General features: G+C 43.4%; 1 protein-coding gene across 2 annotated transcripts in view; it reads right to left on the reverse strand.

The window, feature by feature from the left end:
- THSD4 (thrombospondin type 1 domain containing 4) overlaps positions 1-16,013 on the reverse strand; it is a 648,360-nt gene that overhangs the window by 517,658 nt on the left and 114,689 nt on the right. For both annotated transcript variants that reach the window (XM_061157947.1, XM_061157948.1), the window contains exon 5: positions 4,787-5,234. In XM_061157947.1, coding sequence (XP_061013930.1) covers positions 4,787-5,234 — 448 coding nt within the window. The remainder of the gene's footprint in view (positions 1-4,786; positions 5,235-16,013) is intronic.

Below are 16,013 nucleotides of genomic sequence, written 5' to 3' on the forward strand. Positions count from 1 at the left end.
CTCACTAAACCTTTAAGACTTAACCAACTAAGCCAGTTGATTAGAACTGCTTTCTGATTTTTTACTGTGTTTAAATGTTTCTCACCCGTCAATCTCATGTAAGAAAGACCAGCAAGATCATGTGATACTTCTGTATTCTGAGATGTTAAAGAATAAATTGCCCATTAAGACTGTGATTATTTGGGACTTCCCTGACCGTCTAGTACTTGACTCCACACTTTCACTGCAAGGGGCACAGGTTTGATCCCTAGTTGGGGAACTAAGATGGTGATGCCATGCACAGCACAGCAGGTAAGAAAGAAATGAAAAAAGGAAGAATAAAATAAAGAAAGTTAAGGGAAAAAAAGAAAGGAGAAAGACTGTGATTATTTATAGTGGATAAGAGGAGGCAAGAGGGTAAAAACATGAGTTTGCGCAAACTCCAGGAGGTAGTGAAAGACAGGGAAGCCTAGCGTGCTGCAGTCCATGGGGTCCCAAAGAGAGGGACACGACTGAGCGACTGAACAACAACAAAAGAGGAGGCAAGAGGTCAAAAGAGAGTCCCCACCACTGGGCAGGCACCGTAACTTGCTTGTCTTGTCCGTGACTATGCTGTTTCCTTGACCTCAAACGCTCTTTCCCCTGTTTTGGCCATCCTTGAAAGCCCAGCTCAACTGTTTCCTTCCCCAACCCTGTGGCCTCCTACCCTATATCCCTAGAGTTCTTCCCCTCACTAAGTGCTCCAGCACTGAGCAAATGACTTACAAGTAGCTCATTTAGCACCTTCTCTGCTGTGTTGAAGGAGACATCATGACCAGTGATGAGGCACTGTTCCGAGATTTGGAAGCCTGCAAAAACATTTCCCTCAATTCAGACCACCTGCCATACACATGACCTCACAGCTCAGAACTGAGCCCCTTACTGTGAAGGAAGTCTTAGAAAGGGGTCATTCCATCAAGAACTGGAGTGGGAGCGGCTTCCCTGGGGAGGGGAGGCAGTGGTTAAGACTCTGAGCTTCCACTGCAAGGTGCACTGGTTCAATCCCTGGTTGGGGAACAAAGATCCCACATGCCCTGTGGTGCAGCCAAAAACATTTTTTTAATAAAAAATAAATAAAACAACTGGGGTGGGATGTACTGGGCACTTAATTAAAGGGATGAAGTTCTGAAATCAGTGGATATTTCCAACCAGCCCTGGGTTACTCTCCCTTCTTTTTCTTCTCCCAGATAACTGGGAGAGAACTCTAAATGTATGCATTATTTTTTAATCTTTGAAAGGACATAAGTGAAAGCCTGCACTCCCTGTTCACAGGGAACTGTTCATAGCACTGCCCTTCACCTCTTTCATTTTTGAGTAGGAAGATTTACATAATTGGGGGACTCATGCAATCACCCCTTTTGGACATTGAGAAGTATACGAACATGTCTACATAAGGTCATTGAGGCTAAGATGCTGGAAACCATGGGTCCATATGGAGAATGCACAAATAAGACAGCACAGCAGGACTGAGACTGCTCTCAGAAAGCCTGCTTGCAAGGTTGGTCTTCGGCTGATGTCTGGGGACTTGGATTTCAGAAGGGTTCCCACCACTTCCTAAGTGGTAAGAGTGAGTCACTGTGCTCCAACTATATTGTACAAGCAATATATTTTATGCTAAGCCCCTGCTTTTCTTCTGGGAGCCTGGCACTTTAGTAAGTAGCAACTTACTAAACCCTTCAGAGGGTTCCTCTGAACTAGCCCCCAGTATAAACTTTGGCCATGGAGTCTGTAATGAGCTTCCCTGTAGATGATACTTCACATGTGTAATAACTCACTGCTGAGGGAATGAAGAAGTACATCCTGTGTAACTCCACAGGGACAGGACTCTTGGAAGACTGAGCCTGCTTTCCTCTGGACCTGGCCCCATGCACCTTGCCTTTTGCTGATTTTCCCAGTAGCCTTTCATTGTCATAAATCATAGCTGTGCCTTCAACTGTATGCTGAGCCCAGTGGGTCTTCCTACAAATCATTAGACCAAGGCGTGGTTCTAGGAGCCACTAACAGGGAGTCTTAAAGTGTTCATGGGGCATAGCCCAAGTCACAAGAAGCCATGGGCTTAAAAAAAAGAAGATATGCATTTAGGTTGCCTCAACATCCTGGCTATTGTAAATAGTGCTGCAATGAACACTGGGACTGAGGAATGGATAAAGAAGATGTGTTGCATATATACAATGGAATATTACTCAGCCATAAAAAAGAACCAAACTGGGTCATTTGTAGAGACATGGACGGGTCTAAAGTCTGTCACACAGAGTGAAGTAAGTCAGAAAGAGAAACACAAGTAAAGTATATTAAAGCATATATGTGGAATCTAGGAAATGGTACAGATGAACCTATTTGCAGGGCAGGAATAGAGATGCAGGTGTAGAGAAGGGACACGTGAACATCACAGGGGGACGCGGGTAGGATGAATAGGGAGATTAGAGCTGACATATGTACACTACCATGTGTAAAACACATAGCTAGTGGGAACCTCCTATAAAGCACAGGGAGCTCAGCTCGGGGCTCTGTGGCCACATTGACGGGGGGGTTGGGAGGGTGGGAGGGAGGTCCAAGAAGGAGGGGATGTACATACACATATAGCTGATTCACTTCGTTCTACAGCAGAAACACAACATTGTAAAGCAACCATACCCCAATATTCTAAAAAGAAGATGTGTATTACTGTGACCTCTAAGGAAAGATCTCTCTCAATAAGGACAAGTAGGATGTGGCTTGGGGTGACGGGGTGCAAAGTGTTACAGTGAAAAGAAGGGACCTAAACCTGTACAATCCTTTGTCAACATTTACTTCTTTGTCTAAGAAGATGTGTGAGACACTGCTTTACCTATTTGCAAAATGATGCAGACATCATGAATTCAGGAGAATTTAAAAAAATATTCCTTGCAATTCAGTCTCCTCAGTAGTGGAGTTATCCAGCACCAGAAGAAACCACAGCTTCTACATAGGCAAATACAGCCCTGCTGTTGGCAGCATAGGCCTGGAAAAAAGTGCATGCTTCAAAAACAGAGGTTAAATGAAAGAAATGCTAAGTGTACATCAGGTCTGTTTGAGCGTCCTAAGGGTGCGCTAAGTTGCTTTGGTCACGTCCGATTCTTTGTGACCCCATAGACTGTAGCCCACCAGGCTCCTCTGTCCATGGGATTCTCCAGGCAAGAATACTGGAGTGGGTTGCTATGCCCTACTCCAGGGGATCCTCCCGACCCAGGGATTGAACCACATCTCTTACTTCTCCTGCTTTAGCACTTAGCACCACCTGGGAAGCTGATATATGCTAAATGCCTTCTCTCTTTTCCTTCTCTTCATGGATTACTTGGTCCTCAAAATTAAGACACATACTAGTCAATGGGAGAGTGTATTCTACATTAGAAATTAATTAATTTCATTTTAAAAGAATTGCAATGGATATTCAAGAACAGGGACCATGTCTTATGATGAGCACAAGTATTTTTTTCTGTTTTGTTTACAAAGCACTTTCTTAATATCAGCTCATTTGATCCTCATAACAACTCTATGAGGTAGACAATATGACTTCTATCTTCCATGGAGCCTCATCCATTACAAGACAAGCAATGATGCTCAGTTAAGACTTCCTGGTTGACTGATTAGTAATGGCTTTAGGAAAATTACTGCTTTAAAAAATCAATAATTCCTGAAGTCTGTCAGTGGAAGAACATGCTGAAAAGAAATCCAGGCATTCAGAGGAACTATTAAAATCACAAATTAAGTCATTTCTATGGACTCTGCGGCAGGAAATATATTTTTAATGAGGAAATTGAAGCTAATATATAACAGCTGTCCTGTTACCCAGTAAGACTATTAAGGCAGATTAAATAATTAATGAGAAATTTAGCAACTTGGAAATTTAACCTTTAAAGATTCTCTTATTTCTTTCTCTTTTATATCGAGTTGGCCAAAAAGTTCTTTCAGGCTTTTCTGTAAGATGGAAAAACCCAAAAGAACTTTTTGGCCACACTCAATATAAAGTCTTTAAAACTGATACATTGGTTTCCCAGGTGTCTCAGTGGTAAAAAAAAAAAAAAAAAATCCTCCTGCCAATGCAGGAGATGCAGCAGACAAAGGTTCAAGCCCTGGGTCAGGAAGGCTCTCTGGAGGAGAAAATGGCAACCCACTGTAGTGTTCTTGCCTGGAAAATTCCATAGACAGAGGAGCCTGGTGAGTCCACGGGGTCGAAAGAGTTGGACATGACTGAGTGATCACAGCACACAAACTAATTTTTTTTAAAAAAAAAAAGTATATTTGGTCATCTTGTATAGCTTCCATTTATAACTTGCTTTGCTGTAGAATCATCAGCTATGGAATCTTCAGCAGTGTTTCACTGTCAGACTTTTTCAGGGAACCTCCAGGAAACTTACTGGATGATACCCATGATGGTCAAACCTCCCCAAACTCCCCCATCTTTGGCACCATTATTGGTTGCCCTAAATTAGCTAAACTGCGCCTGACTCACAGGCCAATAAGCAAAGAAAAAATAGTGTTAATATAAAGCCACTGAGAATGTGGCAGTAGGCTTGATCAGCAATAGTGATCATCAATAAAAAGACTCAAGAAGTTATCTGTAAGTTACTAAAGTAATAACCTTAGAAAAGTATATGGGAGAACACATGAAGAGGAATGAGAGGAAGGGAGCATTCACACGGTCTAAAAAACCATGCCCTTGCTGTCTTCTATCGTGCGTACTGCCGACCAACAGAAAGATAAGAGAAGCAGCTGTTTCCAGGGCCAGTCTCGGGTGGCATGTACTCACGTTCGTGTTGCACAGCTTGTACTGCCGATAGGCCCCGATGCAGGAGATGGCTGTAGATCTGGTGGGCTGGGAGAAGCTCTGAGCTGCCCTGGGGGCCCCCAGCCCAGGGCTGCTGCTTGCTTCCTGGCTGTGGAAGAGACTGGAGGCTGCAGGGAAGCCTTGGTCATGGGTCAAAGGCAGCTGGTAGACAGAGCCCTCTGAGGCTTGCAGTCCAGAATGCGGGCCACTGTCACTCTGGTACAGAGGTCCATGCTGGGGGGCCTGGTGAGCTGAAGGGTGGTAGCCATGGCTAGAGCCAGATGCCCCCTGGGACCTGGAATTCCGGGATGAGGGCCTCTGCCGCCGAAGCCTCTGGGGTGGGTGTGCAGAATCTGTCTGCAACGGTAAGATGTACGGGGCTTTCCCATAACCATACTTGCCAGGGCCGATGGGACCTCGGGTCCTGCTCCTAAAGAGAAACACACAAGAGAGGATTTTCATGTTATCCAGAACCTCTGGTCCATGGGAGAGGGGACTGGGTAGGAACAGAAGCCTGGGAGAGAGCCTGTGGTAGAACAGAGAGGTAACAGGAGAGCTTTCCAGGGGAAGGGTTAGGCCAAAACAGAGGCTCTACAGAGGCTGGAACGTAGAATGAAAGTGGAATCAACAGTGGGTGATGGAGACCCAGAGGGATCGGGTAGAGAGGGAGGTGGGAGCGGGGATCGGGATGGGGAATACATGTAAATCCATGGCTAATTCATGTCAATGTATGACAAAAACCACTACAATATTGTAAAGTAATTAGCCTCCAACTAATAAAAATAAATGAAAAAAAATAAATTAAAAAAAAAAAAAAGAAAATGAAGTTAGAACAGTAAGCTGTAGCTAGTATGTGTCTTATGTCAGGGAGTTTGGTTGTTTTGTAGGTTGTAGGGAGCCACTGAAGGTTTTTTGATTTTTATTGGACTACAATTGATTCATAATGTTGTATTAGTTTCAGGTATAGAGCAAAGTGAGTCAGTTATACATATATCCACTCTTTTAGATTCGTTTCCCATATCAGCCATTACAGAGTACTGAGTAGAGTTCCCTGTGCTATACAGTAGGTTCTTATTATTAATAGTTATCTATTTTACATATAGTATTTGAGAAGAATAAAGAGAAAATAGTCATTTCAGCCATAGTAACATCTTGTTCACTTTTCTCCCGCCAATAATAGTTAGTGGGGTTTTTTCCTCACTCAACTGTACTATTATTTCAGACCCTGTTTCCATGACCATTCATGTCCAAATAGCTTTTCCAGGCAAGAGGAACTTAGCTAAGCAACCAGAGACTAATGCAGTCCTGAGCCTTGACTTTCCCTGGGTCAAACTCAATCCCTGAAGAAACTTGAGGAGGTTGAGCAACTGGCTACTCCATCATTTAAGTCAACTCACAAGGAATAATGGGTAAAGGGCCATCTTCACATTCGTATGAATCTTTAGGTTTTGCCAAGAGCAGTTGCCCAGTGGGATCTTATGACAATTATGTATACAGAGGGGTTTGTCCCCCCAGGGAGAAAAAAAATCCCTGATTTATAGCTTCTGTCCATTTCCATAGTGCAAATGCTCCCACCATGGTCAATTGCAAGCTACCATGTGAAGACACAATCAGCTGTAGCAAAGAGGCAAAACCAGCTCGAGCACACCACTCCATGCAAATTTATTGTACAACCACTGTTTTCAAAATACAGAGCTAGGAGTGATGAAGAAATATAAAAGTGAATCAGACGCGGTTCCCGAGACCCCAACCATACAACTGGAAGTAACTAGAACATAACACAAGATGGGGAAACAGCCTTGGAAGCAATACAACAAGCAATGCGCTGGTAATCTGAGGCAAGAGGAAGAACTTCTATCTGAGTAATCTCAGAAGGTTTCATCATCACTCATCTGAGAGTTGGGAAGCAAGGTTCCAATACTCTGTGGAAGGATTTAAGTAAGTCACAGAACTCTTACTTATTTGTAAAATGACTGAACTGGATTAGATGACTGTGAAGGTCGTTCCAGCTCTAAAATTATATGCTTCCATAATAATTAATTCTACATTTATGTAAAACTGGAAATGTGCCCAAGGGTTCCTACAGGATGGCCCCGTTAAAATAAGCACATTAAAACAGCAATCAAGGTGAAACACTAATTTCTGCCCTCTTGAAGAATTCTTTCTTCACTCTACAGAACCACAGAATATAAAATTTAACAGACCACAACTAATTATTAACATCTTTATCACAAATTGCACCTTCATTCTTAGCTGATACGGTTTTGAATTAAACTGCGCTGGTGTTTATTTTGCCTTTAGGCATTTCTCAATCAATCTTGGGAACACTTAGGACTCTATTAACGATGGGGGTTTCAGAATGCTGCTTTTAAGAGACGCAATTAAGAAGTTAGTCATATATGTGTGTGTGTGTCTGTATATACACACACACATATATATATATATGTTGGATGTAATTTGCTTTTTTCTTCTTGTGGCAGGCCAGGTAAAATGAATGACATCATGCAAAAGTGAAGGAAAGAATTTCTCTGTGTGTGTCTTTCTTTTTTTTAAAGATCTGAAAGCCTAATAAAAATTCTAGCTTCAAAGTAAGTAAGGGTGGAAACCCCAACCAAAGGTAACAGAGAAATAAACACACGTGGAGTGACGCTTCTCAAATTTGAATGTGCACAAAAATCTTGTTGAGAGGCATATTCTGACTCAGTAGGTTGGGGAAGGGGCAGGATTTTTCATGTCTAATAAGCTCTCAGGTGATAATGGTGATGCTGGGGTCCACAGACCCACTACTTTGACAAAGTCACAGAATAGAACAGAAGTTCCAAGCAAAAGAGTAAGAATTCAACAACAAAATTTTTCAGGTTTAATGGAGAAAGATAGCTATAAAATTGTTTCAAAAACCTCTTAGCCTGTGACACAGACAAAAATTCTGCTGGTTTGAGCCAGAATGCACTGCTGTAGCTCAATCAGTGAGAGGTGCTGAACCCAGACTGACTTGACCTTGCTCTTGGGAAGTCCAGGAGGCAGAGGGAGAACTTACAGTTGGCCAATGACTTGTGTAAGCATCTTTTCAAAGGCTGCCCATCACCCCAGAGGGGGTAACATATACATGTGCAAATGTATATTTTTATATTCACATTGCCTCATGGGAGGCTCTGCTAAGAACCATTCAAAATCCATCCAAACAGCAACACCATTGGAAAGAGGATGATTCAGAAACAAGCGACCAGTTAATTCTGTTAAACAGACTACAGAGAATGAGCAGCCAATTAGAGTGTGCTTGTGAGAGATATGATTTCTGAATTCTTGACTCAGAACACTTGGACAAGCAGCAGATTCATCCCCACTTGGCCAGGACAATGTGTGTTTCCCTTACAGCCGGTCAGAGCTAATAATCCTGATGGTTCAGAATGGCCTCTTCCCCACAGGACAGAGTCCATCTGGCCACTTGCAAGGGTAGATTTATGCAGAGTTGGGATAATAAGCACAGATGTGGCCGAGGGGATCTGTGTAGCCAGTTAACCCTTTCAGGGGCTCATGTGGTAGGTGCCTGGGAGCTGTTAGGTTGATCAGTCTTGCTTCCTCTGCCCATCACCCAGCTCTGGGATTTTTCCATTTGTCAAAGTCGTAGCTAAGTTTAGAAAGTTGGGTCTTGAGAAAGTAACAGAAAAAGCCTGACTTGAAAGTCAAGGACATTGATGTTAGTATAGCAGAGTGGTTAGACTTGGACTTTGAAGCCAGGTTTCCTGGGTTTGAACCCCAGCTCTGCCACCTGCTAATTATGCGATGTGGGTCTGTCACTAGTCCTTCTGAAACACGTAGGATGCAAATGGAGGTGCTCACTGGGTCATTCACAGAGATGCGGATGAACCTAGAGAATGTCATAGAGACTGAAGTAAGTTAGAAGGAGAAAAATAAATATTGTTTATTAATGCATATATGTGGAGTCTAGAAAAATGGTACAGATGAACCTGTTTACAAGGTAGAAATAGAGACACAGACAGAGAGAACAAATGGATAGATACCAAGGGAGAAGGAGGGGGATGAATTGGGAGACTGGGATTGACATTTTATACACTGCTGCTGCTGCTGCTGCTGATAAGTCGCTTCAGTCGTGTCTGACTCTGTGCGACCCCATAGACGGCAGCCCACTAGCCTCCCCCATCCCTGGGATTCTCCAGGCAAGAACACTGGAGTGGGTTGCCCTTTCCTTCTCCAATGCATGAAAGTGAAAAGTGAAAGTAAAGTCACTAAGTTGTGTCTGACTCTCAGCGACCCCATGGACTGCAGCCTACCAGGCTCCTCCATCCATGGGATTTTCCAGGCAAGAATACTGGAGTGGGGTGCCATTGCCTTCTCTACGTATAAGCTGTTGACTTTACTGTACAGTAGAAACTAACAGAACATTATAAAGCAACCATATTCCAAATTGATAAAAAAAAAAAAAAGAGATAGTCACTCTCAGCATTGTGATGTCTCCTTAAATGTTGCATCTCAGATCCAGCCCTGGCCCTGCATACATTAATAAATAAAGATGATAATACTGCCTTGCTTCCAGGTTGTTGTAAAACATAAACAACTTAAGTGCAAAGGATTTAAACAATGCCTGACACAGAGCATGTTTCGTATAAATATTTGCTTTTTTAAAAAAATGTTCAAGCTTGGCCATTTACCAACTCTCCAAACTTGGACAAAAAACACACCCTCTATGTTCTTACCTAGAAAACGAGAGCTATAGCCACTAGGCTGGTTATAATAAAAGGAACAAATAACAACAAGTGTTGGAGAGGATGCAGAGAAACTGGAGCTCTCAGACATTCCTGGTGGGAAGGTAAAATGGTGCAGTCACTTTGGAAAACTATCCGGAAGTTCCTCAAAAAGTTGCATGGAGTATTTCCATGTGACCCAGCAATCCCAATCCTCCTAGATATACAGGGAAATGGAGACGTATGTCTGTGCAAAGACTTGTGCTGAATCTTGTATGTGAATGTTCATAACAGCTCTGTTCATAATGGCCAAGACATGGACCCAGATGTCTATCACCTGATGAATGGATAAACAAAACATAGTCTATCCATACACTGTATTATTACTCAGCCATAAAACGGATGGAGTACTGATACGGACTATAACACTGATGAACCTCAACGACATTCTAAGTGAAAAAAGCCAGACACAAGAGGCTACAGATTGGATGATTCCAATTATACGAAATGTCCAGAACAAGCAAACTCATAGAGACAGAAAGCAGATTATTGCTTACTAGGGGAGGCTAGGCAGCAACTGCTAAAGGGTATGGGTTTCTCTGGGGGATGATGGAAATGTTCTGTAATCAGAGAGTGGTAACTGTTGCACAATCTTGTGAATACACTAAAAATCACTGAATTATACACTCTAAATGGTGAATTTTATGGTACATTAATTATCTCAGTACAACTGTTATTTTTTAAGTGAGATCATGAATAATTCCCAGCTTATCTACTTACGAAGATGTTGTAAAGATCAAACTGAGGTTACCATAGGAGTGCATGTTTTGAATCTGAAAGCAGTTTTTATCATTCATTTTCCATCACTTGTTTCAACAACCTTTAACACACTTCTATCAATCTATGAGCTTCAAATGTGATATTTTTTTCTGCTTGTTCACATTTCCAAGCCTGACAACATGAGTAAATGCAGAGCTTCCCTTCCCAGCAATGGTAAGAACAGGACAGCAAGAGTTCTGACATCAGGTTCTGGTCTCAGTTCTTCCAACGACCTTCTATGGGTATCTGGGGAAATTGTTGTTTCTTGAGAAAATGACTACAAACAGCATTTCGGAAAAAGTAACAAACACATAAAACATTTTCCCTGCAACCAGCTGGCTGCCACCCAGAGGCTCATTATGTGTGATGCTGTCCAGATTGGTGATGTTAATCCTGACCAGTCAGTGTGATGATCCAAGCAAAGACACCACATCTAGCTCCCTCTTCCCAGCTCAACACATGAACTCTGAAGTGTGTCATCTATGACTACCACCTGAAACTGACAACACCCACATGTCTACTGCCTGCCCAGACCCCTCTTTTGAGCATCAGTTCCATTGACCTAACGAATCTCTAGACTAGCACTGCTTCTCACCTGGGATGGACATGCAGAATACCTGGGGATCTTGTCAAATTACAGCTTCTGATTTAGGAGGTTGGCCGGTGGGGGTCTGATCCTGCACTTGTAACCACATCCCAGCTGACATTGATGCTGTGGGTCCCTGGCCTATATTTTAATTGCCCTAGACATTCCCTCAGACATCTCAAACTCCACACATTCAAGCCCAAATTCATCATCTTCACCCCACAAGACAAAAGTGTTCTCTTTCCAGCTCTTCCTATACTCTCCTTCTCAGTAGTTTTCAAACTTGAGCAAGCATCAGAATCACTTGGAAGTCTTATCTAATTGGACCACTGAATCCCACCTGCAAAGAGTATGATTCAGGAGATTTGGGTGGAGTCTGAGAATCTGCCTTTCTTACAAGTTCCCAAGGGATGCTGATGCTGGTCTCTGGGCCAAACTGCTCTGTTTCACTTCCAAGTACCGCACCAACCCCAGGTCCAAACCCGACCCAAGCCTCCACTCCATAGAATCCGTGTCCTTCTCTTTTGTCCTTCCACTGAGCCCCATGTAACTGTCACCATCCTGATGTCAGCTTGGTCTTCTGTTCTCCTCAACCCTGGGATTGTAAGTTCAAACTCTTCAGCCCAGCCACCTAGCCTGCACAGTAAAGCTCCTATCACATCTCCTGTCATAGCCTGGTACTAAAGAGACCTCCCACACCACACTCCTTGGAGTTTCCCAACAGAACAACCCAATTTATTTCTCCATGCTCTGGCTACGCTGCTTTCTCCTCTAGGCTGCCTTCCCCACCACTATTTTCTACAACAACCACCTAGTCACCCTCAGGACTTAGCTGAGCATTAATTCCTCCATGAAGCTCTTCTGGGTCCAAACCCCACCCCAACCCTCCACTCCCTAGAATCAATGTTTATCTCTTTTGTCCTTCCACCAGACCCCATGTAATTGTCACAGCATAATAACCTTTTATTACACCAATTTCTTTAGACTGCCTTAGTTTAACAGACTTTAGCCTCCTTCAGAGGAGGGGATATGTCTTATTTGTCTTATATCTCTAGAACCTAGTACAATGACCCGCATAGAGCAGGTATTCAATAACTGTTGAAAAACCGAAATAACAAATGAATGAATGGCTCCAACCATGACTGCCAAAGCAAGGACAATCTCCCCTTCTCATTGAAAGAAAGTGTGAGAGTGTTAGTTGCTCAGTTGTGTCCGACTCTTTGCAACCTCATGGACTGTAGCCCTCCAGGCTCCTTTGTCCATGGAATTCTCCAGGCAAGAATACTGGAGTAGATTACCATGCCCTCCTCCAGGGGAACTTCCCGACTCAGGGATTGAATGCACAGATTCAAACCCAGAGATTGAATCTGCATTGCAGGCAGATTCTTTACCATCTAAGCCACCAGGGAAGCCCCCACCTTCCCATGACTATCCATGTTTAATTGCTGGTACATGAAATATCCCTCTGTGTAGGACTAGAAGTCTCATCTATTAAGCGAGACCATTCCTGGTATCAAACACCTGGAGAAGAAACAGGTCCTTGGAATGAAACAGAGGATCCAACAGAGGCTGGAACTCAGCTTTATTCTCAAAAGGAGAGAAGAACTAAGAGGTCACAATGCTCCATGCAAGCCTGTCAGAGCTGGAGAGCCACCCAGGAGAGGTCGTCTGTCAGCTGCTTGCAGATACAGGATGGCATTCCAACTCTTGTCTCAGTTCCCAGTATGGAGTAGAATGGGCAGAGAGAGAACCCTGCCTTCTGGAAGCCAGGCTGTTTGTAGTTCTTACAGTCTTCATGTTTATTTCCCTTCAGGGTTCGAGCTCAGTCAGGTCTCTGCAAGAGGCCTGGCCTCTCTCAGCTGTGCTAACATGAACCACTCATTGGCCCCAGCATCCAACAGAGCAGCAGCCCCTGGGACCAGCCTGTGAGGGTCCCCAGGAGCCTGAGTCTGACAGCCAGGGGCTGGGCAGTGAGGATGGGTGTCCCTGCTGAATTGAAAAGTCTCCTTGTATGCCTTCAGCTCAGACGTCCCAGGTTTTACAGCATTTAGAGAGGTGCATTCCTTCAAGCAAGCTACCTGAGTTGTTAGGTAAACAGAACTCAATCCTTCCATAGGGAAGATGGGAAGGAGGCTTGGGAGACAGGATATTGCTGGAGATGTTCACAGAACCAAGAGTGGGTGGGAGTTTCTATACAGATGCTGTTGAGAAAAATCTAAGATCTTTATAAATCTTAATGTATTGAATGAATAATTTCCATATGATTTAAAGGGATCCATTATGCCACATTTGCACCTTGCACTGTTTTTACATATCAAAACTAAATTCTTCCCAAGCTAGTGTTTGGGTGCAAATTTACCTGGCCAATCTTAGCACCAAAGACAGGTCTGAGGAGATGAGAAGCTAAAATCAGAGTCTCCTAGTTACAGATGCAGAAGCTGCATCTGAGGATTGCCTCTACACCAGCCTCCAAATTGGGCACATTCTTCTTCCACTCAGCATGCTAAGCGTGGGGAGAGGAAAGGAAGATGTGAGTCACAACTATTATCAAGTGAAATGCTTTTCCCAAAATCCATCAGTTTGATTTTTTTTTTTTAATTGAAGGATAGTTGATTTACAATGTTGTGTCAGTTTCTGGTGTATAGCACAGTAACACACATATATTCATATTCACATACACTGGCCTTCCCTGTGGCTCAGACGGTAAAGAATTTGCCTGCCAATGCAGGAGACATGGGTTCGATCCCTGGGTCAGGAAGATCCCTTGGAGAAGGAAATGGCAACTTACTCCAGCATTCTTGCCTGGAAAATTCCATGGACAGAGGAGACTGGCGGATTATAGACCATGGGGTTCCAAAGAGTGGGACACGACTGAGCGCACACACACACACACACACACACACACACACACACACATGTATATATTTCTTTTCTTTTCCATATTCTTCTCCATTACAGGTTTATTATAAGATATTGACTATAGTTCCCTGTGCTATACAGTAGGTCCTTGTTAATTGTCTATTTTATATATAGTAGTGTGTATCTTGGAGAAGGCAATGGCACCCCACTCCAGTACTCTTGTCTGGAAAATCCCATGGACGGAGGAGCCTGGTGGGCTGCAGTCCATGGGGTCGCTGAGAGTCGGACATGACTGAGAGACTTCACTTTCACTTTTCACTTTCATGCATTGGAGAAGGAAATGGCAACCCACTCCAGTGTTCTTTCCTGGAGAATCCCAGGGACGGGGGAGCCTGGTGGGCTGCCGTCTATGGGGTCGCACAGAGTCGGACACGACTGAAGCGACTTAGCAGCAGCAGCAGCAGCAGTGTATACCTGCTAATCCGAAACTCCTAATTTATCCCCAAATGCATTTATAAAGAAGTTTTAATAGACATCTTAAAAGATACTGGGCAGCATACATATATATCTATGTATAGAGGCATGAAGAGACCTGAGCTCAGAGGTCCTCGGTGCAGCCTCTTGAACAGGCGGGACACCTGAAACAACCCTCACAGGACAACGTCTTAAGGAATTAGCCAGTACATCTCTCCCTCTCAGCAACCCCTTCTCTCCCTGAGCAGTGCCTCCAGAATGACCTTGATCATTACAGCACCAGAAAAGAGAAAAACTAAAGGTCAGCAGAAAAGAAGAGGTTTCTTTAGAAGCTGAAATGCTGGGCCTTGTCTGGCAGGAACCAAAGCTGGGAGCGTAGACAGCAGAGGTATCATGTACACTCCAGAACATGAAGAAGATGCTAAGACTTTGAAATTATCTTCTCAAAGATATACAGAAATTAAGAGTTTGGCTAGCAGGCACGGGAGGGAGCAACTGGGAGGCAGTAATCAGAGGTTAGGGTAGACTATTCTGCCTGGGGTGGGGAGTAATAGAAACCTCAGATTTGTTTAGGAGCCTGGGAACAGAAGGGGCCTGCAAGATTTGTAGGGAAGTCCATGTCCAACACGGCGCCTGACAGGGGAGGACTTGGGATGGAGGGGCCCACCTGAGCACTGGTGGGTCATCCCTAAGGAGTGTTTGTGGTTCTCACAAGAGCACAGAGCACATGACCCTCTGACCAGAGTACAGCTGGTCAGTACAACATCAGGAACAGTTACTGCAAAGGGTGGGAGGCAGTTCAGGGAAGCAGAGGAGCAACCACAAAACAACACAACTGCACAGAGGCCTCTCACTGGAGATCCAGGTCTCCCTCAGGGAAAGCGGTACAATTTGCGGACAGGGGGAAATCCTGAGTGAACTAAGTATAAATCACAAAATTGGTCATGTTTGTTTGCTGCTGCTTTGTTTGTTTTGCTTTGTGTTTTTTGGCCATGCTGCATCTGGTCATCCGAGCTTCCTGGAGTTGGCAATTTTCCCGCAGCAGCAGAAACCAAGACTCATGAACCAAACCTAGTTGTAGAAAAATAAAACGCATTTTGCAACTCTGAGCTGCGATTGTAAATTTGAAACTCAACGTAAGCATCTTTAAATAGGAGAAGAATGAGCTAGGTAAATGAAGGTAAATGTCAGAGTACATGCTGGTGGAGTTCAATGAAGCTGTTTAAAAGAATGAGGCAGATGCATATGTACTGATACAGAATGGTCCCCAAAGTACCCTGAAATGAAAAAGGATAAGACACAGACACATGAAACATTCATGTTCCCTGTTTGTGTTTAAAAAGAAAGGAGAAAAACATGTATACAAAATATCATATGTATGCTGGATACATTTCTGAACTGACACAAATGAAATTTTAGGCAAGGATTTCCTCTGGGAAGCAGATTCAGGGTGGAGTTGAAGCAGATTTGTTATTTCTTACCCTTTTGTACTATCATAAAAAAATTTTTTTGTCTTCTGTATAAGTTTTCAATATAGGAAAGTGATATCAAAAAGAATAATACTAAATTGTTTCCCACTGAATTTTTTAAAATGTAGCCCTTTATGGATGTGGGGAAGATCCTAAGAAGCAAATGCAGAAATTCCTAGGCAGAACTCTCCCTAAAGGTTTTGTCTGCTGTATACACAGCATCACAAAGGGAATACAAGTCAGCAAACTTAATACTTGAATATGGAGACATTTCAATTGGACACAAAATACCCATTTAT

This window comes from Dama dama, chromosome 12 (assembly GCF_033118175.1).
Source record: "Dama dama isolate Ldn47 chromosome 12, ASM3311817v1, whole genome shotgun sequence".
Taxonomy (NCBI): domain Eukaryota; kingdom Metazoa; phylum Chordata; class Mammalia; order Artiodactyla; family Cervidae; genus Dama; species Dama dama.